This window comes from Haliotis asinina, chromosome 2 (genome assembly GCF_037392515.1).
Source record: "Haliotis asinina isolate JCU_RB_2024 chromosome 2, JCU_Hal_asi_v2, whole genome shotgun sequence".
Lineage (NCBI taxonomy): Eukaryota > Metazoa > Mollusca > Gastropoda > Lepetellida > Haliotidae > Haliotis > Haliotis asinina.
The window spans coordinates 19,528,847-19,556,596 of NC_090281.1; the positions used below are offsets into that span (position 1 = coordinate 19,528,847).

At 41.2% G+C, this 27,750-nt stretch overlaps 1 protein-coding gene across 3 annotated transcripts; it reads left to right on the forward strand.

Annotated features, from left to right (window-relative positions):
- The first annotated feature begins 1,240 nt into the window (after positions 1-1,240).
- LOC137273369 (uncharacterized) lies at positions 1,241-27,345 on the forward strand. 3 transcript variants are annotated; one of them, XM_067805989.1, is made up of 13 exons: positions 1,241-1,420; positions 12,018-12,116; positions 14,001-14,218; positions 15,409-15,470; positions 15,803-15,907; positions 17,913-18,003; positions 18,709-18,870; positions 19,426-19,521; positions 20,114-20,261; positions 20,826-20,971; positions 21,368-21,501; positions 24,928-25,074; positions 25,671-27,345. In XM_067805989.1, the coding sequence occupies exons 1-13, from the start codon at positions 1,331-1,333 to the stop codon at positions 26,057-26,059; spliced, it is 1,887 nt and encodes a 628-aa protein (XP_067662090.1). In that variant the 5' UTR covers positions 1,241-1,330; the 3' UTR covers positions 26,060-27,345. The 3 variants fall into 3 exon arrangements, with proteins under 3 accessions (XP_067662090.1, XP_067662089.1, XP_067662091.1); XM_067805988.1 differs by lacking the exon at positions 1,241-1,420 and adding an exon at positions 4,120-4,468; XM_067805990.1 differs by lacking the exons at positions 1,241-1,420; positions 12,018-12,116 and adding an exon at positions 12,991-13,102.
- The last annotated feature ends 405 nt before the right edge of the window (positions 27,346-27,750 follow it).

Genomic DNA, 27,750 nt, shown 5'->3' on the forward strand with positions numbered 1-27,750 from the left:
TGAAACACATCTTCGGAACATTTTGTACAACAATCAGTTTTTCAGAAAATGAACCAATGCTTTTCGCTACTAACAGAATCGGGTGGTCACACTCTGTGACTTGGTTGTTGAATGTCATCATATCTCAGTTGATCGGATCGCTTACCCGTGAAGGTATTCAGTAACCCATCGGTTCCCAATTGCATTCATGCTGTTAATCACTGGAATGTCTGGCACAGACTCGATCATCAACAGCATGGGCATCTATCCGCGCAATTGGGAACCGATGACGTGTCAACCAAGTCGGCGAGCCTGACCACCCGATCCCGTTAGTCGCCTCTTACGACAAGCATAGTCGTCTTTTATGGCAAGCATGGGTTGCTATTTTTTTTCCTCATCTACACGGGCAGATTACTTTTAGACCCGGGGCCCGTCATTTGTTTCTGGAGTGTGTGCGAGTGGTTCCGTCCCGCTTTTAGCAGTATGTCAGTACTATCGGACCGCGGAATGCGCCCACAGTTGGCCCTTTATGATATAATGGACGCAATGAACAAAGTGGCGTTGAAACAAACGGACTTAATCTTGAAACAGCGCATATTTGAGCCAATGACGGTTTCACAATATTACTTCAATCTTGATTTCGCGTATAATGTCCAGTGCATCGCCAACAGTGAGTCCTCATTGAAATGTCCATTGACTTACATGTTAATGCACTGTTGGGGGAATAAATTGATGATAAGTCATTTTATTCTGATACTATGCAAACATCTTAGAAATTACCCCCAGCTAGGGGTATATAACTTCTTTTCATCTTTCCGTTGGCTAGTTATCGAATGACACCCGATTAAGCATAATATATAACTTCAGTTTTTAATCTACCCCAGGATACCCCAGGAATAGGCAGCCATGTTAAACCTGATTCTTATGCATAATATATGTTGTTTTAAATAGTTGCAGTTTTCTTACTTATCATCGAAAAGATGAATGGAAATTATGTGTATGTAACCAGATGATTTCCCAGCTGGTAGGTAAGTGTTGAAAGCAATTCGACCGAAACTAAATTTATGAAAATTATTCTTGCAAGAGTTAATTGTCATGCACGTCTATGGGAATTTCACGAATGATGATTCACTTTTGGCTAGACACTGTATATTAAACGTTATCGTCGTCACGCTTAGCACGGGATTCTCATGAATATGCATTTGAGGCGAAGTCAGAATGAGGTCTGAAATTTCATTGGTTGATACGTGATGTTTTGACTGTCGCGTCACTGCAGCGTAGCAGACGATATGCAATCTCGAAAACCGCGCAGGTTGTGATGTCAAACATATCTCTTGATTGAAAGCTTTGAATGGCAAACTGGCAGCTGTTTGAAAGTAATTTGATGAGGAATGAACTGCTGCTGCAGTATCAGTGGTTTCAGTCCTTCACCCGACTGTTTGTAAGTACTTCATTTCTTCAGGCTTCCATGATTTTTGTCAATTGTTGATAAGTAAATGGCCGCCATTACCCCTTTCCACTGGATTTTGAACCTCACAAAATTGCGTATGAGCAAACATTGTGGTTTGGGGCCTCCTTTGACAATATTCCAATACTATCACTGCAGGGGACACCCGTGGCAACTCTCTTCGCACAAAATACCCATGAGGGGATCGAACCCGTCCTTCGGCATGGCGAGTGAATTACTCGTATTTATTCACACTGTTTTGTCACGGAATGTATCAGATCTGTTAGGTCATTCGATGTAAATAGCACGTCGATTCAGATTTAGACGTCGACGGTTGAAAACCCTTTTTTTTGTAAAACCACGAATAAAAATGTTTAAAACTAGTATTTCACATATGGTTGATTGGTAACGGAAACGATAAGTCAGCCTTCGAGATTCACATTGGTCTGCATGCCTAACCACAAAAAATGACCAGCCATACTCTAATGATGGTATGGCGATAATTCCGAACCATGTTTGAACTTTTCTTCAAATTGGAACTGTATTTCAAATGGGACAAGCTACGAACTCTGAGGAACCACTCGTGAAGTAAGTATATTCACCTCAGCTTGTGTCCAGTGCGCTCTTTGTGGTCAAGATTGTTGATATCACCCCTCGCCACAGCGAAGTTAGTACGTTCCGAAAGGTATTCCGCCGAGGTTTCCTGCCTTAATCCGTTTCGATCAAAGCAAGCATGAAAACGTTACGTGATACTCGAAACGTACATTCATCATAACTGCATTTGTGTAACGTTTACTGTATTTTTGTTTTTGTTATTCAACGGATACTAGTTGCAGTTCCAAGGCAACAAAATGTAAGTTTGATTTCGTTTTTGTTTCTTCAGCAGAACTCTTAAAATGAGCAATACGGTTTCGATTGAACGTTTGTGTTTAACTCTTACCCTCGTAAATGATACTCTGTTTAATATAGGCGTATACCCAGCAGTAGGGTAGCCTGGTGATTACATCGTATGCCCGTGACGAACGGCCGAGTTCGGTTTCGATTCTCCACATGGGTACATTGTGTGAACCTAGATGTTGTTGAAATCGGCGTAAATCCACACTCATTTACTCACTCACTAACAATGTATACCCACCAGCTAAATGGGGATGGACAGACCCAGACATTTCATTTACTGACACCGCATTGATAAGTGCTACAGATCTTATGATTGAACTTGAGGATTTCAGTCAAACAACAGAAACTTCGCCGTATTCTAGTATATAGTACAAATTAAAGGTAAGAGGTAAGACTGATGGTTTCAGAAATGCTACAAACATGTACTGCTATAGGAGTGCTGTATGCATTTCCTTGGCGCCGAAACTATATTCAGTTTCCCATTTCACGAAAACTGGCTGAACTAATATGTAAATGTGAAATAACATCCTTAAATCTCACAAAAATGATAGCTGCAAGCACGAGGTCTGTGTAAAACAAACTTTACAAAAGGAAACCTCCAGCTGTAAGTCTCCCCATATATGGAAAGAATCTCGATTTCCATTTTCCATCTCGATGAGTTTGATACCCTTAATGAGTCACCTTCGGTGTTTGTGTCTTAGAATGGGGTGGGGTGGTGTGTGTGTGTTTTATTTTGTCTTTTATTGTGTCTTTTACGATGTGAATAAATTACAGGGTGAGGAGGACATTTTGTTTTTACAAGCTTCATAAAAATCGTCTTGACCAGCCATAAATTATGAATGGTCCCTTATTAAAAAAACTCCTGCTAATTACTGCGAATGATGTCGTGAAACTGCGGAAATCTGCCGTTGCGGGAAGTCTTTGCGAACGAAGTATATAAAGGTAAATGATCTCGATTTGTCACTCAGAATATGACAATCCGGATTATTTTTATTAAAATCGTTACCGTCATGTTTAAAAATAGGTTTACCAGTACACCAGCGTTCTCGTACCCGATGACCCGCAGGTAGGGAGGGGTACGTTGTCGTAAGTGACATCACAATCATGATATTTTATCCTGTGACGGGATGCAAGTGATTGAACGTATGTTTCAAAGGTTTGTCCTTTTAAGTGCCTGAAGCAGAACACTGTTATTGGTCATTTGATATTCAATAATCAGGGCTGTTTCTGACCGATATGTCTGGGAATGAACAAACAAGTCTCCACGTGCATATATAGAGTACATTGGTCTTGGTCGATCTAAACGATGGTTACTGAGGGCAGTGCGTTAATAGAACTCAGTACGAATGAAAAAAACATAATACATTAAAAGGTGTCCACACGAATCTCGAAGAAACCACCCCCACTCCCTAAGAATGTTATTGATTGGGGTACAAATCACCTGGACAGGATCAATGTTTTAGATAAAAGTGCCTCAGAGTTTTTTGCATCATTGCCCCATCCAAAACTGTGAAACCGAACGTGTTGTTTTAGAACAAGATGTAGATCCATCGGAAATATACGTCAGAAACCAACAAGACATAAATTTCTCGGGTATTACTTTGCTTCATGTACAAGAATTCGAATCTTGAAAATATACAACAATTGATTCCATTTATTACCTGGACTGACCCCAAACTATCCTTGTCAATTGAACATACCATTCATATGCAAATTACTACGCGCATGCTTTTCGCGAGCCAAAACGGTCTTCTTCATTGGTGAGTGACATGTCGTTTACCTGGCCACGCTCTGAAATCGACATCGATTGGCCATCGGGTTGGAAAGTAGTTTGCACTAATCCGGGTAACTTTATACCCAGCGTTCCAAGTCAGATAACAGACGCTGTTATTCAACTCGTTACCGGCTATGTCGTCCAAGTCGGACAACGCGAATGACAGGGCTGTTGATGAAAGCAGCTCGACTTCAACAAACGAAGCGGGCGATGGTAAAGACATGCGTATACCGTCCATGTTAGACAGTAATTCCTGCCACGAAAGCACTGACGATGCGACAAGTATTTGCAGTGAGGGACTATTTCTTGAAGAAGTTTATTACAACCCAAGCACAAGCACCCCACAAGCTTTGAGTCCCTCAGATCCATGGGTGAGTTGGCAAAATAAAGTATATAATGCAAACAGAACTTTCAGGGTTGTATCACCTTCGGCTGCTAATGTGTCCCGTGATGCTCACCAATGCACATCTTCGATACATACGCATGTTGTCAAATCGCGCCTTGTCCATTATGTAGGACTTACCCTGTTTTCAAGATCGCTACTGCCGATGGACGAATTGATAAATTTCTTTGTGCTTGAGTTTAATACAACTTGTACTAACGTAGTGAATGTCATTGCTGATCATTATTTGTGGTGTGGTTCGTATTCAACAACGCAGACTATGCATGGGCTGATGTGCATCTAATATCACACTGTGTGTGAAGCGCATTTTCTGGTGTCCCCCGTCATGATATTGCTGGAATATTGCTAAAAGCGGCGTAAAACTAAACTCACTCACTTTAATATCACACTACATGCAATATGACATGCACTGATATATATGATATCACACCTTAGTTGCAAATGTAGTTGGGCATAGAGTCATCCCAAAGTTGACATCCTTACCACCTATTCTTGATGTTTACCTCGTGGTCATGTGTACAAGGTGTCCGTATTCCGATCATCAGAGGTCCGTGGTTCGAATCCCAGCGGTATTTATGACCTCTACACATGCAGGATTATCTGAGTTGGAGAGTTATATATTAATGGTGTATACAAACCTGATATCTTACATTCTTTGCTGATCAAATTATAAATGAGTGAAACCTAAGCAAACAGACAAAACATAAACACTGAGATCATTAGGTCCGAAAGGGGATTAAATTTGCCGAGTGCATTTATTTTGATCACTGCCAAATGCTGTGTATTATAAGGCTTTTTCATTCCCAACATTAATAAGCAGATCCAGTTTGTGGCGAAAGCAGTCGGCGAGACATTTTGTGACTGATTTTTCACCTCGCCCTGTGGTCACACCGGGGGAACAGAGGTAGCCTAGTGGTTAAGGCGTTGTCTCGTCACGCCGAAGACCTGGGTTCGACTCTCCACATGGGTACACTGTGTGAATCCCTTTTATGGTGTCCCCCGCCCAGATATTGCTGGAACAATGATGAAAAGCGGCGTAAAGCTCACCCCCTTCCTTCCTCCCTCACACACCCTGGTCACTGCGGAGACACAATTTTAATTCTCGCCACGATGTTAGAATATTGCGAAAAGCGGCGATGAACTAAAGTCACTCACATTTGCCATTGAATGTCATTTCCTTCTGGCGAGTGGTTGAAGACATTCGAATGTCACGCCAAATACAGCCACGGGTTCGATTTCCCACCGTGGTACACTGCGTGAAGCTCTATTGTGTTTGCCCCTCCGTAATATTGCTGGAATATTGCTGAACGTGGCTTAAAACTAAACTCGCTCTTCGCTCTTCAAGGAGGACTTGTGTGCTGTTATGCATTTTCTTCAAGTACTTAATAATTACACGTTCCTAACGTCAGATCATTAACCTATTACAGCGAAACAATTAGTCAAGTCAGTTTGTGTGAGGACATACCTTTCTGATCTTCGTAACGTCCACAACAAAAGACTTCGCTGTTACGTAATTCCCTCTGTCAATCAACTCTTGTATATGACAGTTCTCCAAGTCAAAATTGTCCCCAGCATATCGTACGAGGCGGATCAGAGGATCGATGGTTTATAAATTGTAGAGTCGTAAGGATACGATATGAAGTCGCTTTATGACGTATTCCGATAATCAGGGTGCGATACGATTCGTATCACGATAAAGTACTTGTATTTCACAGGTCTATATTCTCCCTTGTTGCAAGTGATTTACAACCCTGAATCATTTGCGTTTAAACCTCAGACGCCAGAGATAGAATACTCAAAGGGAGAAGCATGATACGTTTGGAGGCACTGTGAATGTCCTACGGTTCACAGCCAAGTACCAATCAGGGACGACGCTTCAACTGTGAAACAAATGCCCGTGGTTACATATGGTTGTTGCTAAAAAGGTTGGGCAAGTCAATACCATCAAAATATAAAGCTAACACGAAACAGAGGCTTGCTATGACAGTACTAAAGGATCTGCTTAAACTGGTTCTTGAATTGTTTTTTTAAAAAATCATTTTAATGTTCCTGTTGTTATTCATATGCTTTACCCTGGTGTAGCCTGTAAAGTATTGACAGTATTGTGAGTTGTAAATCGATGTTTTGTTTTGTTCCTCATATTTCGATACACTATTGTATTTCCATATTGTGCTTACATCACATCAATCGACGGTTTGTGTGGTTTCATTTACGTACTGATTCCTGTCATCCCTCCGCGCCTTTGAATAACATGTGATTAATGAAACTATGTACTAAGGGATCGTTCATAATGTAACTAAACTCACTCACTCATAATGTATATGAATAATGGGATGGGGTGGCGGGTGTTGATGTTGAAATGTGAATGACCCACACCTAAAATCTATGTATAAATGGGTGACGTTCTTCGATATCCTCGTGTGCATGTTCCACTCCTTGGTGTCGAGACTTTAGAAACCTGGCACTTTGTTTCTATGGGTGAATGAATATGGTGTTATGCCGTCTTTAGCAATATTTTCTATTTCACGACAGTTGATACCATAAATGTACCCATGCAGTACACTCTTAAGTAGGGTTCCTTTCATAAAGTATCCTATGCGAAGGTTAAACTTAACTCTCATTCTTTAACATTGGACCCGTGAAGGTCCGGGGTAGAATAGGAATTCAGCAACCCATGCTTGTCATAAAGGGTGACTCTGCTTGTCGTAAGAGGCGACTAACGAGTGGTCAGGCTCGCTGACTGGGTTGACACATGTCATCGGTTCCCAGTTGTTCATATCAATGCTGATGTTGTTGATCACTGGATTGTCTGGTCCAGACTCGATTATTTACAGACCACCGCCATATAGTTGGGATATTGCTGAGTGCGGCGTAGAGCTGAACTTAGTCACTCACCCGTTAACATTGCATTAAGGCTACCTTTGTGACTTACAATCACGTAAGTTCTTTGTGTAAGGAGGCGCAGGGTGCCGTTGTACAAAGCGGTCCTCGCGCTAAGGTGACCGTAACTCACTGCCAAGATCAAATGGATTATGGCAGTTAGTCCCCTAGCAACATTCTGGGTTTTAAACCCGTGATCTTCATAATTTCGAGCTCTCCTCTCACACTCAACCTAAGACGCCGTGACATAACTTCACTACTGTTCACTGACGTTAAACCTACCTACGTTCATTGAATCAATCTGCAGCAAGCTGTTTTTAAGTGCATGCAGATTACGTGTCACTTAGATACGCATGTACATATTTCGTGATGTGTCCGCACGGTTGATATGACCAAGCTGTTAAGTTATATGTTCGTCGCGCCGAAGGTCTGGGTTTGGACCTCTACATCTATCAAGCAAAGTTGTTCGTTGTGGGTGTCCTTCCCATGCTGCTAAATGGGGCGTGAAACCACACTCGATCATATAGGGCTTGAGCTACATCACCGATGCAGAACTTGAATATATCTCCACGTGTCTGGTGCCATATGCTAATAAAGTTTTTTATATTGGTCTTTAACTTGTTTTCGATCACATGTACACTCAGTTTGCAAACACAGGATCGTGCACCTGTACTCTTTTCATTCTTGACATTATGGTGTCCAAGCTAGAAGCTGGGAAAAACTCACTCATTCTTGACAGTATGTAGGGACATCGTGAATTTCATCAGTTCAGACGGTTGACAAAACATGTTTCTACCTTCATAAATGATTTATTGAATGGTTTCATGAACCGAACTACTTTATAAATGCGTATACTAGTATCTGCTGTGGGGTTAGTCGGTTTTCAAAGCGTTCGCTCTTCACGCCGAGTGTCCGCGTCCCCATTTCTTGTATGTCCAGCTTCAACATTGTTCAAACGTCGCTACAAACTGCATAAAACAATATTTATTCACTCGTGGAAATAGCAAATTCAAATTAACCACGAATTTCCCTTCGTTCCCATCACAAGTGCTTCATATGAGGCTGAAAAGGGGGGGGGGGGGGTACCCGGTGATAGTTTTGGCTAAGGTTCGGGGATTGTCTGCAAGTGATACATGGTACCAAACCAACCCTCGAAGTTTCTTGGTTTTTTTAAGCTACATATCCCTGTTTGTTGTTTTCACAAAAGTAACCTCAAAGACGTTTTAAGAGTGTATATGGGTGATTCCGGAGTTAATCTGGACGAATAGCGGTTTTACAGGGCTTGCCAACCGAGATAACACGTATAATTATAGAAACAAGTTCAACTGGTCTTTGATGTTGACCAGGCATACGATGTTCACTCACTCACTCACCCACCAGTTGTAGAAACAATCCTCTGGCATAATGCAAAACATTGATGACTTGTTCACACAGAATTAATGTATACTTCTGTTTCTTCATGGCCCATAGAATTAGCAAGGGTAATATATCTCCAGTTTGTTAGCAGATGTGAAATACCACTCACAAGGAGGTAAGAGGTGCAGTTTTCTATCATATTGTGATAGTATTCCTATTACCGGCATTGATGTCCATTATGTCCATCACTGGTCGACTGGTTTATTTACAGATATCTATCATTTAACTGAAATATTTTAATTTTTAATTATTTTTGTTACAAACCAACCATATACTTTCTGAGCACTATTTTAATCAGTTCAGCTTTGATGCACATGCATTGATTCTGCTTGTCCCCATGGTCAGTTCTCGAGACATATGGGATACTGTCTCAAGCATCAACCGTAGTATAGTGGAGAGAGCGTCCGCCCGGAGAGCGGAAGTGAGTGAGTTTAGTTTTACGCCGCATTCAGCAATAATCCAGCTATGTCGGTGGTCTGTAAGTAATCGAGTCAGTCCAGTGATCAACAACATGAGCACCTATCTGCGCAATTGGGAACCGATGACATGTGTCAACCAAGGTTCTGGTTCAGTGCGGCACATTGGACACCGAATACAGAATTTCTTAATGTTAATCCAGTGGCTATCTGGTAAAAATTGCCAACGTTGAAATTTGTTTTCTAATTACTGAGTTAAGAAACGTCACCTGCTGTATGGAACGCTAGGGTCCCTTTGCCAGTAGACTATATCGTCTGCTCGTTCGATTCCTCACATGAGTGCAATGTTTGGAGCTCAGTTTTGGTGTTGATAGGTGTATTGGTTAATTATTGTTAATGTAGCGTGGTTTAAACAGCTTTTGAGATCCGCTGCTATTGCCGTGCGTCTATGGCCTGTCATAATGTAGCCCTGGAAATGAATTTCTAATACTAGTTTTGAGGATTTGCAATATAATCTGTTATGAGATCGAAGCCTTCTCTGCAAGAACGCGAGAAAAATGTTTAGATTAATGTATTTGTGTTAGTTTCATTCAATAGGAATTTGTAGGAAAACCTATATGTTGAGACTTAGTTCAGAATAGTTTTTCTCAAATGCTACTTTAAGGTCTTTAAGGTAGCAAACGGTACCACAATGAAATATCTTTTGTCTTCGGTTCGATATAGTAGTCATGAGCTAGTGGCATTTTGTCTGAGGATAGTGGACTTGAAGGAAACTCACTGGCTCTCAATAGGCCATCCTGATGTTATCACTATCATCATGTCAAGTCACGGCACAAAACGACATTTCATTCACCGTCTCCAAGCACCCAGTACATATATGCCGAATAAGTTCAGTATGCATGCACGTGGTTAAAACGTTCATGCAGAATGTCCAGGTTCGAAGTCGGATACAGGTACATTGTGCGATACCTTTTTTCGTATCAGTGATTTCGAAACCGACATGTATACTGGACAAAAATAGTTAGGGATGTATGTAAACTTAAAAATTATGAATAATGATCCATTTATTCATCGATTCACTGATAAAATATCAATCGTAAAAATACCAGTATCACTAACGTATGTTGTCCAGTACAGTTGGAATATTGTCAAAATAGGCGTATAGCCATAAGCCCATATTCAATGATACAGTAATATATTCCTGTATGAGCGTGTTTAGATTTACGCTTTATTACTAGCTCTTTGAAGATACTGCAGTGTAATATTTTCACTTCAATATTACACTAGTGTAATACCGCCTGACCTATGACGTCAAAATGGTTCAAAGTTGTAACGTCACAATGCTAATGATGATGTCGCGATTTTACTAGACCTTGCTTGACTTGAAACCCGAGTGTCCTCACACTATACGCAATTTCACCGCAGTTTCTGTCAATTTATGTTGGCGAGTAATAAATAGAATACTAAACTCGCTTCCGTGAAATACCATTTTCATTAAACTCGTTAAAGATTTAGTATCAAACTCGCTTCCGCTCGTTTGATACCAAATCATTAACTCGTTTAATAAAAATGGTATTACACGGAAGGTCGTTTAGTATCCTCTATATATTCCAGCTATATGGCGGCGGTGTGCCTATATGAGTCCCATGCACGATACAGCCAGCATTCATGGCATGGCAACCCTGTATCGAGACTAACATGTTTTATGGCATTATGTACTGGTGTTTAAAGCAGACAGTGGTAGCGATGTATTTGCGTATTTACAGTACAAAACAGTCGAAGAAACGATTTTATTAACAATGTTTCGCAGAATAAACATATTTAAAATACTTCAAATATTAGACAGGAGGTATTTGTCACAATTCAACAAAGATTCACAAGAATAATAAAAACGCAGTGATGTGCTGTTAAGAACAGATGAAGATCCTGGTGGAAACAATCATTAATTCTTTCAATAAATTTACACAAAAATATCTTTGGATCACAAACAGATTGTGTATTCTATAAAATTCCAAACCCATTCCTAAACGATAGATGCTGTACGTAACTTGCTCGTGTTGGTCGTTTTGAGGATTAAAATGATAACATTAATTAAGGGTATCTATCTTGGTGCATGTGTAATAATCTTATCCAATATTTGACACATTTCACAAAATAAACATTTGACAGAGATAGTCGTCTGCTCTCCCCAGAAGCAACAACATTTGGAGATCTATCAGCAATTTGTAACATGAATTTGCAAAACTTGCGATGGATATTTTCAGTGTTCTATCGTTTTCCCAGATCTCAACAACATATGACCATAGAAAGAATAGCAGAAACTTTTTTATCACCGCCATAAGCAATCTGTAGTGTTCCCTCATGACGAAGCATAAACGTTCTTGTCCTGTAAAAGCCCTTCTCGATCTCTCACCAAGATCAAGCACCTGCAAAAAGAAATGGTATTAACTTGTGACATAAACTTATATGAAAAGTACCACATCGTTACACCTCTTGTCATGCCCATCATTCGTGACCCGTGAAGGTCCCGGGATAGAATAGGCCTTCAGCAACCCATGCTTGCCATAAAAGGCGACTTTGCTGCTCGTAAGAGGCGACTAACGGGATCGGATGGTCAGGCTCGCTGACTTGGTTGACACATGTCATCGGTTCCTAGATGCGCAGGTCGATGCTCATGTTGTTGGTCAATGGATTGTCTGGTCCAGACTCGATTATTTACAGACCGCCGCCATATAGCTTGAATATTGCCGAGTGCGGCGTTAATTCACTCACTCCCATCATTCGTCTATGTTTCTTTTGCTTCAGGCTGAACAAGCACCAGGCTTTACGAATGGTTACTCCGGAGTACCCCCCACAGTCAACAGCCGAGCTATCCAACCAGGCCGTGATGCTCAGGACTTGAAGGTAGATTTATCTTTGAGTTTTTACAGTGCACTTTTTTTGTAGCATAAAACCTTAAGGTTATTCAGGAGTTCATCCTCAAAGAATCAGTTCATTGCATGGAATCTCCGTTCATGATGTACCACATCAATGACCACCCTCTTCATATACCTGTGAAGATACGGGTTAGAATATTGGCTTTCAGTAACCCATGCTTGTAAGAGGCGAGTAACGGGATCGGATGGTCATGCTCGCTGACTTTGTTGACACATGTCATCGGTTCCCAGTTGCATAGATCGATCCTCATGCTGTTGATCACTGGATTGTTTGGTCCAGACTCATTATTTACAGCCCGCTGCCACATAGTCCAGTGCGGCGTAAAGCAAAACACACAACTCCACTTCAAAGTTTCTGCTGAAATTACGTATTCTGTATGCAGTTGGTGCAGTTGTAATAAAAGTGTCCGGAGAACGGAAGGCGTGTGGTTTGATCCCCTGACCTCATCAGACTAAATTACTTAAAGAAAATGGTTCTTGTTTTTACCGCTCCTGGAGTTCGGTATCGTCGGATCAGGTAAGGAATAGCCGCAGAGTTACGAATCGCTGGAGAGCTGTCTTTGGTTCAAACCCAATCCTGTGTTGTGTAAACTCGCTAACCCTCAAATCATTACACTTTGTTATATTTCACAAGTAACGTTTGAACCTTTAAGCGCCGGCGCCTTTTCCGGTTTCCTGCAGCTGATGGCCTATGCTCTGCGGTAACTGACTCTAGTCGAAATATTCAGTTTTCAGATACCATACACTACTGCGGAAACACTGACAGGGTTCACCGTTAAAATACGTTTGCATTTCATTTGCACGTGCCGTACCTGTTCGAATCAGCACGTCGACGAACACGTGCAGTATGTCTGAAAAGTGTTACAAGTTCGCACACCAGTGCAAAGGCAGGTGCTCGTGATACGAACAATGTGGCAACGTAATGCTTCAGCCGGAAATGAAATGAACTTTCAAGTAGGTGATCGTTAACTTGCTATCGTGTCACTGTGTAATTCCTTCAGAGTCATGTGAAGATATGCATGCCATACAAATTCATATTTAGGAATGTAACCTGCACTGTGGGATGGCTTTATATGCAAACCACGGAAGCTTGTAAGTGTAAGTCTGGAAACATTGTTGGAATTGCTAAATTGACTACACTTGACTGCATTCGTTGTTGGATTATCAACTTTGTATGTACTACACTAGTGTACATTGTCATTACTCCGACTGACAGGTGCTCGGTTCATATCCTCCACCTCATCGCTACTATGTTGTAAAGTTATAACATACAACATCCGGTCATACGATAACTGCTGCATATCATTTTGCACATCCTTGTTATTCAACGGTTGAACTGGCTCCTTCTTGGTCACCCAATGTTGCATGATACTACGTGTGCTGCTCAAACGTGTTGGTGACATAATGTTTACCTCAGTACTGATGTTTGTGACATAAGAAATGTAAACAAATTTCGGGATATACCGAGATGAGCATAAGAACATTTTGACACGAGCATGGTATGAAATATATTCAATAGAAGATATATATGTATATATATCACACATACGATTAAACCTTACATTTATGGGAATATAGAAACAGATGCTAGAAGGTAGAGTTTAAATTTTGTTTCTACTCAAATGTAAATAAGGCCATGGGGAATGCCTCACAAGGGGTGAAGTCAATGTCTAAACAAGGAAAACACTTGAACTGGTTCTCATTGATGAAACACCACAAAACTATCTCAGCAGTTACAGTATTGAACAAAAGATGTTACTCACTTGCTTTGGAACTTGTAAGATGCGAACCATGATAATATTCCTGAAGTCTCGTTTCAACGAATACGCACTGACCATAAATTTGTTCCCAGACCACTGAATCAGAGCTCAAGTCGCTGGTTGTGGCGGATGGCCAGGAGAGCGCCAGATTGCGCGAGCTCATCAGCCAGGTTGTGCTGGAGCACGAAGTCCACGCATACAGGCACGAGGAGACATTCGATGCTTGCAACAACAACCTGTACCAGCTGATATGGATGAAAATGACCGTGCCAGCCAACCAAGAGACACTGAGTCTGTCCACGTCCATAAGGTAAACGCGTCGTGATGATTAGACATCCCAGCTTCCACCTGATTGGTTGAAACACAGACTGTGCTGTGAAAGGATCGGCTTGTACTCTGTATTGTAAATATTTGCTGTTTCCTTTAAATCAATTTTGATGATGTAAACATTACATGAACTCAGTTGCAGAGAATAAGTATACAAAAAAAAAAAAAAAAATCATGGTCTTGCTTATAGTAACGTTGATCTGTTTCACCGTTGATCTTATGACGTGGAGCTGCTGGGCTAGTCAAATCTTTGAAGCATTCGCTCGTTACCTTGAACACCCGGATTCGACTTCCCACGTGGGTACAAGCCCATTACTGGCGTCCCCTGCCGTGACATTGCTGGGACTTTGCTATAAGTGGCATAAAACCATACTCAGTCTCTCACATGGACATGAGTGAGTGAGTTAGTTTAGTTTTACACAGCACTCAGCAATATTCCAGCTATATGGCGGCACATGGACATGAACAAGTGCAGATGACAAGCACCTGATTGAAGCGTTAACACAGTTTACTCATTGGAGCAATAACATCCAGTAGACAATGAATAAGAAACATCGCATATCGCCAACACAACCTATCAATACTAAACATGAGTAAACTGAATCTATATTTAGTGGATGGAATTGTTACCAAGCGCCATGCTTTACCCTACGGGAACACGAGTGAGTCAGTTATAATGTAACGTCGCATTATCAGCTTTATTTCCACAGTTCCGGCATAACGGGGTGGTGGGGGTAGCCTTGTGGTTAAAGCGCTCGTTCGTTACGCCGAAGACCCGGCTTCGATTCCTCAAATGGGTATACTGTGAAGGGTATTTCTGGTGTCCGAAAACGTGATTTTGCTGGACTAATTTTAACGCGGCATAAACATACACCAACTCACTACAACAGTATCGACAAATTTGGTTTAGATGGTCTTAATCGGTGACTTGTCATCAGCTGGAAATGTCTCATAGTTTCAACTCCTAGTAACTGTTTCTTTTGCAGACTCAACGACCATGTTGTAACTAAAAGATGCAACTGGTTGTGGTCTTTGGCAACGAATAAACCTTCCTCAGAGATATTGCCCTAACGGTGTTACGTGTAGTCTTGTTGTTAATTGTCCAAAATAATACCGATGCCACCATATAATCTGCTGAAGTAGTGATGTCACTTCATATCGTCTTTATTACAGATACGCCAGCAAGTCTAATCGTGGGACCATCATTCTTGGAATAGCAGACATTCAGCCCGATGGTAATGTCTATTATGTTCGTGGCTGGGTTCAAGCTGAACATTTTCTGCAAATTCAAGCTTACCGCCAGATATCGATATAACAGTTGGGTAAAATCTAGTGTCAGACAGCCGTTGTTTCGAATCGCTTTTTTAGTCGTGATTAATACTTTTGGTTTTAACACGGACGAGTGGGTTTCACCAAACAGGTAAACGTATAACAATTTATAATGCAAGTCTGTATTAATGTAAACCTGTTTGACAGTTAGTTAAAAGCAATGTCGCAGTAAGGAGTGATAAAAACAAGCATGTGTGCGAGACAGAGCCCAGTCTTATTCTGACCCTTTCTGTTTCAGTTGACTTACGACTGCATGGGATTGACGAGGTGCTAGTGGGGCCATTGACGAAGCCCATAGTGAGACAGAAGTACATGAAATGGACGTCCGTGCAGACCGTGCATGGTGAGACGCTTGGAGTGCATTCTACGCGTACGCACGTGTTCGGAACGCTAGTGACAGACGAATTCTGCACTAGGACTGTTCATGGATAGCTTTATTCCACAGACAAGGGTGATATTGTTAAAATTACACGCGTAGAGCTGGATAAGTTTGGGTAGGCATTCGTGTTAAAACGTCGTCTGATCGTGACGTACCGCTCTGCTTCCAACGTGGTGTAGAATTAAGGTCAATACTAATCTTAGTGGCTTGACAACTGTCTAAATATTTCGGATTCAGTCTTTCTTACACACTTCGTGTAACTGATATATTTAAAGATTCACCGTCCACTTTTCTAAAAATAAATACTGGAAATATTGCTATTCTGAACATTTAATACAATACATCGGCAACATCAAAGAAAGCTTACAAGATCCTCAGTAATCGTTCTTGCGTTGCGTTGTCAAAATAATGTCGCAGACATTCATATCTTCACTGGCAGTAATGAAGTTCCAAATTGATTAGCAGATGGCAAAATGTTTACTTTGTCCTCATACATGACGAGACACCTGAAGATCCGGGTTAGATTTGATCTTCAGTTACCCATGCTTGTCTTTAGAGGCGTCTAACCGGATCGGGTGGTCCGACTCGCAGACTTGGTTGATGGCTCGCGATTGCATAGAACTGTGCCTATGCTGTTGACTGACTAGTGCAGACTTGACTATATACACACCACCTCCATATAACTGGAATATTACTGAGTGCGGCGCAACTGCATCTAGCCAATCATACGTGACGAAGTACCCGTAGTGGATTCTATGGTAGATGGCGTCTCTGGTGACAGATGCTGGTCTTCGTGGTCAGGCTTAGAGAGTTGGTTGATGGTATACTATGGTAACACGACCATGGTATTGATTACTGTATTGTGTGGTCCAGTTTGGATTATTTACAAACCACGTGAATTTTAATGAGTGTGGGATTAAAAAACAAACAAACCATGATATGTCTGCAGAAGATATCAGATTTGTTCACATAAACTTGCCTGGATCCGCTGTTCACTTAGTCTATTATTGTAAAGCCGTACATTCATCAAAATTGTATTTTACAACGTCAGCGTTCAGTACAATGTGACTAAACGGATCGGGTTACCTAGACAGCGGTTCTTATCTTGACACATGTCATCGGTTTCCCATTGTGCAGATCGATGCTGGTCGTTGTTGGTCAGTAGACTGTCTGGTCCAGACAACCGCCATGTAGGTGGAATATTGCTGAGTGCGGCGTAAAGCTAAACTCACTCACTAAACAGAATGGGTTGTTGCCTTTGTGACTTGGCAGTTGCTTTCATGTGATACAGTACTCTGATGGTGTGGCATGCTGCTTGTCATATCAGTCACTGGATTGTCTAGTCCATGGATATTTACGTTATGTCATAACGCTGGAATTGTGCGGCGTTAAGAACAAACGGTTGCCTTTACAATGCGATGATACGACTGACCAGTAGACTATAATTATTTGTAAGCAGGCTTCAGTAAGATGGATAACGTGTGCCTATTCTTTTTCTTCAATGAAAGAAATATGTCTAATTTAGAAAAAAGGAAACCACCAGGCTGGGTTTAACTGACAGATGTTTATGTCGGGTGACTGTTTCACCCTCTTACATAAAGACACTTGTACGGCACTCAGTTTGCCAGAACAGAGTCTCTTATCAATTTTTCTACATTGGTAAATTTATGTATATATTTTCTATACAATGTTCTAATATTTCTGCCGTTCGGGGAAAAGTCTGCCTTGAGATCTCATTTGCCACAGAGGACAAACACGCATCAACAGTTTAAAACGACTAACACGGATAAACTGATATCTTAGGAACCACCTGTACTGGTTTGTGTGGTCCAGATTATCTACTAAATCACTGCCATGTAACTGAGCCATTGATGAATGCGGTGTTATACATCAATCATTTTATATATCACTAAATGTTGGCTCGTCTTGTAATGGTGGTACAGAACATCTCTTTGATTCTTTGTTTTAGTGGACGATCCGAATCTGTTGACACCGGAGTGTCCCAAGACTCCGACCACGCCCTCTTCTGCCTGCAGCGACACCGTAACCTCAAACTTGAAGTATGTGCATGTTTGGTACTCCGCGTGAAGTCACAAAATTAACAAAACGCTAGTTTCTTCCTAAACCAGGGCGGAGGGTAGCCTAGCGGTTACAGCGCTGGCTCCATACACCGAAAACTTGGATTCGGTTCTGCACATGGTAGAACGTGTGAAACCAATTTGTAGTCTCCCCCGCCTTGATATTGTTGAAATATTGCTGAAAGCAGAGTAAAACTGCACCTACTCACTTACTCAAGCTCCTTATTTCCGAAACTGCAGTGTAAACGGTCAAATAGGAAAAATCGGCCTCTGTAAGTGAATGTACAAAAAATATTGATCTGAATTTTGAAGTAAAATGTGTAGACGTAAAGCCCGTGCTTCCTCCCACCCACCCCATTTACAACAACCTATCTGCACACATTGCGTTTTGTTAAAAGCCGGTTTAACCGAGGCACTTTCATACATTTACAACTTTACCAGGGGCTGTGGAGTAGCCTAGTGGTTAAAACGTTCGCCTGTCACGACGAAAACACGGGTTCGATTCACACTGTCACAGTGTGTGAAGCCCATTTCTGATGTCCCCCCTCCGTGATATTGTTTTAATATTGTGGAGTACACCTAAACTAGGTATTTTTTAATATTGTGGCGTAAAACTAAACTCACTAGAACTTAAACGAAAACTTTCTTTTTTCGCCCTAAGCCACGTATGATGTTTGTACATTCCAGTGCGAGTCAAGACCTGAATTTGTCCACGCCGGAGCCACATGTCACAGCACAGTCCTCTGGGAGCGAGATGTCCAGTAACCTTCCCAGTGTGACCACCAACGCCACGCCCACCTCGAAACACGGGTCTCCAGGCAACCCAAGTACCGTCCTCTCGTCGCTCAGGTACTTGGTGACGTGTTATCAAATGGGGAAAAGATAATTTGGTAGGCACTCTATGATAAACATAGACTGACATTTAATCCCAGAAATAAATAGTTATCGTATTTGAATGTATATGTCTTAAGAATATTAAAACCTAAAAATAGCCCTGCAAATCTTTACAGTAGAGACAGTAGACTACTAAAATTAGCACACGTATTTTTAGCAAGACTACTTTCAGTTTGTACTTTCCGACCAGGGTGAGATGCTAATTGAAGCCATATATATGATCATGTATTGGATTGGAAACAAAACTCTTTACGGTAGTCAAAGCGTAACCCTGCTTTTGGCAATGGTACATGAATGAATCTGTATCGGAACATCACAGTCGCAAAATAAAGAACTTGTTGTCTATAGAGTTGGTCAATTCTAAACCATTAACTGGTAGCCTAGGTCAGAGAGAATCCTCTCTTCCCCAACGTTTCATTCATCTTTTTCTCTTTTCACCACCCATATTATGTTTTGTCAGTGAAAACTGAGAATCCATGAAAATAGGATTTTTAATACATGTCATTGCAGGAATTTCAACTTGCAGTCTGTCACCTATCAGCCCCGTCCCGCACGTCCGACAATGGCGTCTTCTGCTGATCACACCACGAAGGAGAAATTACGCAGGTATGCAAAGATTAGTGTCCATGGTGAAATGGTCCACGTCGCAAAACGATGCTTTGTCAGCATCCTTCCTTTGTCTATGACGTAAGCAGATACTGTTAAACACCTGCATCACTGAGCTTTCCTCCCCTGTCAAGTTGCGTGAGACAACAGGAATACTCGTCGGAGCGGCTTAAAATTGAACTCACTCACTCACTCACCCAGTATGCTTTAACGCAAGCTCTCAAATGATGCCTTCATAAATTCGATTTTTGTGTTGCCATTACTGACATGGGGCGTCGGGTAGTCTAGTGGTTAAAGCGTCCGCTCGTCACGCTGATGATCCCGGTTTTGATTCCCACCATGAGCACAATGTGTGCGGCCTATTTCCGGTCTCCCCGCCCCACATCATTCATCCATTCATTAATGACACAGATTGTTCAAATCATTGTTTATGCCAGATAACGTCGTTTTCCTCCTTTATTGAGGTAACAGCCAAATACCTTGGTTCTATTCCCACATTTGTACATTCTGCGAGGCCCTTTCCTCCCTCGCAATGCCATTGCTAGAATATTGTTTAGCAGCGTTATACTCACTCCCTCACTATGTTGTCTAGAGAGAGGATCAAGGACAGCTGCGACCAGCTGCGGGTCCTTCTACCTTACATCCGAGGCAGAAAGACGGACATGGCATCCATCTTGGAAATGACCGTTGACTATCTGAAGATAGTCAATGCTGCCATACCGGCAGATTTTCAGAACCAGGTATGTTCATGGTTTTGTGCTAAAATTCGCGCAGACTACTGATCTACCGAAAGGAACACCTCAACTGGAATGGGAAAGGAAATTGTCATGAAGAAAACAGTGTATCCTAGTTGATACATTGACATGGAATTCTTTGCTTAAGAAAGAAATGGCTATAACAAGAAAGAAATGTTATACAATTACCACATAGCTGATTTTAAAGTAATTTTACAAATTAGTTTGTTAAAATTACTGCAAAGCAATTACAGGATTACAAGTTAAGTAACTGGACAAAAAATGAAAGTCAGTAGATAAATGACTATGGTTAGATTTCCCACATGGATAAAATGTGTCAAGCCAGTTTTTGGTGTCCCATGCTGTGGTATTGGTTGAACATTGAATAAAAATGGTTTGTAGTACCTTACTCACTCGCGCATGTCACGAGGGTTATTTTGTACTTTCTCGTCACTGTATTATTCTATCAACCACCTTTTTTGTGGAATCGCTCATGTACAGGACGCCGTCATATAGCTGAAATGTTATGACTGGTACTCATACAGGGATTGTCCATGCTTTTGGTTTCAGGTCATAACGCTCATGAGTAAGGGTGCTGTACTGCCCAAGATAAAAACCGATGGAGGACGGGGTTCGACAAGACGGTCAGGGAGGAGGGAGCCGGACCCTCCAGAGTCTCCATCCACCACTCGAGTATCTTCAACCATGGACGCCAGGTACGTGTTATCCATGCCACAGGGGAGTTTTGTGTACAGAATATGTTGTACGTTTTATTGCTCATATGGTGAAACACAACCAGTGTCATATATATCATGTGAACACGTGCACAAGTCACCTTTGGCGAGCAACCATTGCTTCTGTGTTTCGTTGTCTGTGAGGTCATTAAACAATTGAACGTGGCCTCGCTTTACAGTTTTCATATCGTATCTTGTGAACGCGTGTTAAGTGAAAATGTCAGAAATATACCAATAAAACGTCATCATTTGCAAAAAGAAAAAAAGAAAAAAAACCCGGTACGTTGACAGGCAAGAGAATTAAATTATATTCATTTTGTATGAACGAAGTGATGTTATATTCAGTTTATTGTTCCTGACTGTACCTGTTGTTTGCAGTGGTCGAAGTGAAAGCAACAACATGGCCTCTGGTTCGAGCATGTTTGACATGGGCATACCACATAGTCACAGCCCAATGTCCACCCCAACAAGAGGTTCGCAGGCGCAGATGACGATGGCTGGAGGCAAGAGAGGTAACTCGTCTTGAGTAATGACGCACCATAAATATAGAAACCTCACGATCTGACATCAGAATGCGCTGATCTGCACAACCCGCTCACTTGCTTAACACAAGAAGCTTAACTGCTCATATTCCTATCCTCTACACGCACGGACGTAGTAACAGCATAAAGGCCAGCACAACCACAGGCTTATCATTTATACTTCTGGAGTAGCAAGCAATGAGTCCAGGTGCTTTAGGAGATACTGCCGAGCTTTCATCGCAAACGTGCTATAAATACTCACCAACTGATTGAGAAACGGATACACCCATAGTGCATTTGTGTGAAGGGATGCGATTTTGTGGTGCAAATATAGATATAACACGTCAACATACCTTCGTCCAATACTACACCGACCCAAGGCTTTCCGGCACAAAAGGAATCTGGTTCAAGAAGTGGCATTTTAGCATGAATACCAGTGTATTCGTGGTCGTGTTTTTCCGGGATCAGCCGAATAGCGATCAGATTACGGAAAGAGACGAAAGGTGACGAATGTACTATTTACGCTATTTTCGAATGACGACTATATATTTCGATAAACCTAGCTGAACATGTCTAGCCGAACAGTCAACCCATTATGTCACTATTGTCTGTGGACATTTCTGCATTCCACACGTGGAATACAGCAAAATATTTGGTTAGTTGTTAATCACCCGACATGACACCCATATGGCGGTACAAATGGCGATGAGAAATAGGGCCGAAAGGTATTGGACATTCTCGTAGGTAAGTATTGCTGATAAACGAAGTGGCAAAGCAGATTCTTTCGTTGAACTCTGAACGTGTACTGTCCCCCCAAAAAAGAGATGACACGTTTAATTAGTGAATATATAGCTATTATAGTTAGCCTTCTTATCGGTCAGTATACAACCTTAACACCCTGACTCTGTCGTGTTTTGGTTAATTATACACATGTACTTATTTGTTTAGTAAAAGGTCACATAGGCTCTTATTGTTACAAAACTGATTATGATCCACTGTGAATCAATGTGTTTTTAGATCCAAGACAGTTTATTTTAGTTTGATTTATTTCTCTTTTGGCCTTTATTTTACTCGAATAGTAAAAATCTCCCTTAGGCGCACCTGACATGTTATTCTGATTGAAGATTTTGTTTGAAGGTGATCTTCCGGAACGCATGAACGTGACTTCCTGAATAGGGTCATCAGACTTGTCGACTTGTTGATGCATGCCATCGACTTGCGTAGATGCATGCTTAAGTCACTAGACCGTCTAATCAAGTGTCAGTTATTATCAATTCTGAGATGCCGAGTGGTGAGAACAATCGGAAAAAATACATTATCAGACAATAAAGGTAATTTCTATGTTATTTTTTTTGATGACGTAACAATTGCATGACGTTGTCCAGCGGTTTCAAGCTGCCCCCTCGTAGTCACGTGTGTCCATGGTAACTTTTGATCTATCTGTTAGGTAAATCATCAAGGAGCATCCCTATCACCTATCGCTTGGCGATGATGTTTCTTTCAACGGAGAACCAAGTCGAGACGTTGGGTTCCCTGTACCAGGGTCGAAGAAATATGGCGAGGAATTTGAAAACCTGAGAACTGGGCGTCGCAGGAGTGTTTATAAACACAAACTTGACTTCGATGATAGTGACGATGATATGTTAGTTGGCCTTCCTGAAATGACACTTGGGTTCGATGTACATTATGCAGGACAAAGAGTTCATGTCGTCGAACCATGTGTCTATAGGTGTGATTAAAGAGATGAAGCGGGCCTGGCAAGGATGAATCCAAAAATCATCATCCTATTTCATGTGGCGATATGGAGCGTTTATACTCCAGCGGTATTTTGTTCGACGATTCTCCTCTGTCACTTGTCAGGAAAGTGTGGTTCGAGCTGACCCTTCATTTTGGGAGGCTTGGCATTGAGGGTCTACGCGGTGACTCTTTTGTTCTTCTACAGGATGGCACTGGGGCAGAGTATTTCAATGAGGCTGACAAAACTCATCATGGGGTAGACAGTAAGGGACAATCCAAAATGCCTCGTATGTGTGAAGCCGAGGGTATATATTGTCCTGTACAAAGTTTTCTAAGCGAAACAAATCCGTCAGAGCTTTTGCCCCCCTTGCCATTCCAAAGTCCGATTGCTGGTTTGCACAATTGGCAGTGGGTGAAAACACCCTGAATAAAATGATGTCGACCATATCTCGGGCGGTTAGTTTGTCGCAAATTTACACTTACCGCTGTGAACGTGCAACCACGGCGGCAAGGCTGAGCAATCACTTAGACGCTATATTACCACGCCATCGGTAGCTCAACGAAGGGCATACAATAACTTATTGCAAGGCAACAACAGCGCAATCCATACTCTTCCGCCATGTTTGTCGAGTGACAACGTTATTTCATGTCAGGTCACGGAGCCCTGGAGTGTTTGTGACGTCGCGTCGAGTCGAGTAAAATGTCTCTGCCTAGTGCTGTGTCAATAAGTGCAACCAGTTCAGTAAGTACTAGTTTTCATGGTGTAAAGCTCCTGCTGTCGGCGAATATGAGCGGGGTACTTTTTCCTTCAGTTTCTATGACAGCGGCAAGCATTATATCTACTTGAGTCGGTTCTTAGTCCATCATCACGCTTCCTACACAAACATTACCCATATTTCAACATGGAATGTTGCGTCACGTAACTATCCATATATGGGTGAGTGAGTGTTAAAGTAAAATGTTTTAAAAACAGCAATGTTTGTGTTTAATATTCTTTTAGTCAAAAGGAAAAAAACTAATTAGAAAATAAAACCACGCATTTAATCAATATCAGTATTCAATCTGAAAAAGAAAGCTAACGAATTTTAGCAATGGAAGATGTTTTTACCTTAGGGGTGTGTTCTGTGAATGGCCGTCAGTTAGCCCTGTTCATGAATTAATAATATACGATCCGAACAATAATTATTGCTTTTCAACATATAATTTAATTCAGGATGTTACCTGTAAATGTCATTTAGCATCCTAGGAAAGATATTAAGTTCGGTCTACCCCAATGTGTTTGGTAATAGAGTATAGTTTTGCTCTGGGGCTCCTTTCACAAAGCAACCTTAGACTACCTTAGACTAAGGTAACCTTAGTGCAGTGTTAAAGAATGGGAGTTAAGGCTAACCGTAGTAAAGGTTGTTTTGTTAAAGGATCCCCTGAACTGTTATAACACCCAAGCACTCTGACTACCGTCCTCGTGCTTTAATTAGCACAGGGCAAAACTATACTTTATTACCAAACACACTAGGGTAGAGTGAAAGTTATTTCTTAAAGATTTATTTTAGTTGCTGTCGGTGTTGATGGTGGAGTATTGTTTGGTGTCGCATTAAACGACAAAAATACAGCTAACCCATCTTCCTCACCATTGCCAGGCAAGGTCAGTCAAATAATAGTATGCTTCTGTTACCCTTGCAGAATCATCAGACAGTTTCAAAGACATAAAGCCTGGAAATAAGCGAATGCACATCTCCCCCCTCCCCATCACATCCCCTACCACCACCCAGTCTGGCCAGGGCCTCATCTACATGCAGTCAGACATGGATGGAAGGGCAGATGCCAACGGTAACACTTCAGTGAATGTATCCTCTTTCCGGGTGATTGACTGTTCACTGTAATTACTTTAGGAAATAGCTACAGAGCTGTAGTCATTTCATGTGCAGAGGATTGCGAGTATGCTTTGCATTTCTTTCAGTTACTGATTTTGTTTGAAATCGGTTTTAAAATCAGTTAGATCCAACAACAACAAAGAGAATTTGTCTGTAAACGATGCAGTTTAAACAGTGACAATTGCAGATCCAGCAGATTGTGTACAAAGTCTAATTTCAGCTAAGAAAAGTTATGTGTGATCTGTACATGATATGAATAGCACACTGTTGCAGTGTAAGTCGATGCTTGCTGTTAAATTCTCGAAATTTAAGTCTGGGTGTCCATTTTAATACCTTTGCATGGGTGTTGGTAAGAAGTGCGGCCTTCTTGGTAAGATGTTGGTAAGAAGTCCTTGTCAATGGTTCATATGGGTACCGTTCAGAAAGAGTATTGTATTGCAAGATAGATGATGTAAATATGTTTGTTACATCATTAGTAAGCACTTAAAATCAGTATCTGTGCCTGAAATTTTGCACGATGCCCATATTGTATCGTTTCATTCATTCTTCCAGATCCGAACCGCGACACCAGCTCTCCACTGCATCTACAAGGGGTGCACATACAGTCTCACATTTATGGCGACCTGGACAGTAACGCTAACCGTATGTACCCCAACACCTTCCTTTCTCCAGACAACTACCCCATCTCCAACCCTGTGGGCACTGCAGCAGCCAGGATGTCGAATCTGGAGAGAGATGCATACGGAATGTACGTGGAGAATGCCTTTTACCAGTACTATGGGCAACCAACGTCGACCGCAAACTACAATGCAAACACACTGTCGGATTATGTGAACCCAAATGCTGTACTTCCGGTCGCCTACTCGACCAGGATGGTCGGGAACAGAAAATACGACGATCAAGAGCGCTTTTCAGGTGTATCTGGAAATGAGAACATTTAAAATAGTGGCGTCCAAGGCTGTGATATGTTTTATTAATGACAGATGGTGGCATAGGTCCCTCCAGAACGGAGTAAAACGGAAAAAGCATGCCCAGATGTGATACTTATCAGACAGTGGACGTTATGGAAGGCTTAGCCTAGGTGGAATAGTTCTATTTTGAGTTCAAACGAACTTTTGTGTCGGAACACCTGTAAAGGTATGTAGAAGATACCTTGATGCAAGATATTTATGTTGAGATGACGATTCAGGACAAAGTGAAGGTTGTGACGTAATAGTTTTGTGACGTCAAATGTGTGCCATATGTAACAATAGAACAGGTGTATGATAGATTCACGTGCACCGAACGTGGAAATATTGTTTTAATTACAGTTTGTGTGAAGGTTGTGCAAATATTGCCAACCTGGACTTGATGTTGTTTACAGGAATGAAGTTAAATCCTGTTTCATGTGTTACTGAGATATAAACTTTGGTTTACCCCAGAGATACTAGGGACGAGGCTTCAGATTTTCGATTGGAACATTAACTAATTCAATTTTGTGGAACTTTGAAAGGACATGGCGTTGTCCTCGGCAAAACTAACGTTAAAGTTTGTTTCGGTTTTTAGAACTGGGAGAACGGTTTATATTGACACGAATGGAGTTTACGTTGGTTTTGTCTTTTGGAAACCAAGCGAGTTGATATTTGAAAGGAAAGTGGATCGGATGGCTCAATGTCAAAGGAATCGATGCGGAAAGTTGACAGTTTGATTTTCAAGTTACGTATTCCTTGTTATGTTTTTGTTTGAATACTAGTTTCATACAAAGTATTCTTTGCTTTGATGAGTACGTAACAGAATCTTCGATTTTCCATAACAGTGATATACTAAAGGTCTTAAGGTATTATTTATTTAATCATTCATTCATCTCGGCATTCCGCCTCTGTCTTTTATGGCGCACTATTTATTCTTTGCTAAATTGTCCTTATTTATTATCGATTTTCATGTTTAAGTAGATGGTAAAAGTTTCAATAATTCATAAAAAATATTATTTATTTGTAACACGATTATATACTTGTAATTTGAGATATTTTACCCATTCTGTGATGTTAAAAAGAGTGAAACATTCTTGTTTTAGAGAGCTTTAATTCATTTGCTTTCTGCAAAGTTCTTAAATCAAAAGATATTGGTAAATAAACATTCCTATGTAAGTTTCATCACATTCCTAGGTCATCTCTAATTCTGATTTTATATTGAAAACATTCTTTACTTGGTATTTTACTTGGAAATAAAGTCTTTCATTTGCTACTTATATCATGCACTTGGTTTGTGCTGGATTATGTACTTATCTGTTTGAAATATATGAAGTTGGTTGTATCCCTTTCTTGTGACGGAAATCTATTATCTCTTATCATGGGTTCGAATCTCCCTCCTGGGTTTGTAATCACTATACCTATATTCGTGTGTTTTATAGAGGAGGTATCACGTTTCTTCCACACTAAACACATCCGTGCCCTGGTGGATAGAGACTGTTTGTCTTCAGAGCAGAAGTAGAAATGTTAAAAGGAGTTTAAAAAGATGGTGCTCTTTGTTGGGATAAAAATAAAACATGGATCGGTCGGTGCTTTCTATGAGTATCCATGTTAAACTGCGGTATGGCATCTCAGTCACGCCATTCACCACCTCATACACACCTGTCACCCCAAAATGCCATGCC

Excerpts from the sequence above, each read along its gene's own strand:
- LOC137273369 (XM_067805988.1), top strand. The coding sequence starts at position 4,232 with ATGTCGTCCAAGTCGGACAACGCGAATGACAGGGCTGTTGATGAAAGC. Across the intron at positions 12,117-14,000 it reads GTGATGCTCAGGACTTGAAG|ACCACTGAATCAGAGCTCAA; the intron begins GTAGATTTATCT and ends ATTTGTTCCCAG. Across the intron at positions 19,522-20,113 it reads ACGAAGGAGAAATTACGCAG|AGAGAGGATCAAGGACAGCT; the intron begins GTATGCAAAGAT and ends TATGTTGTCTAG.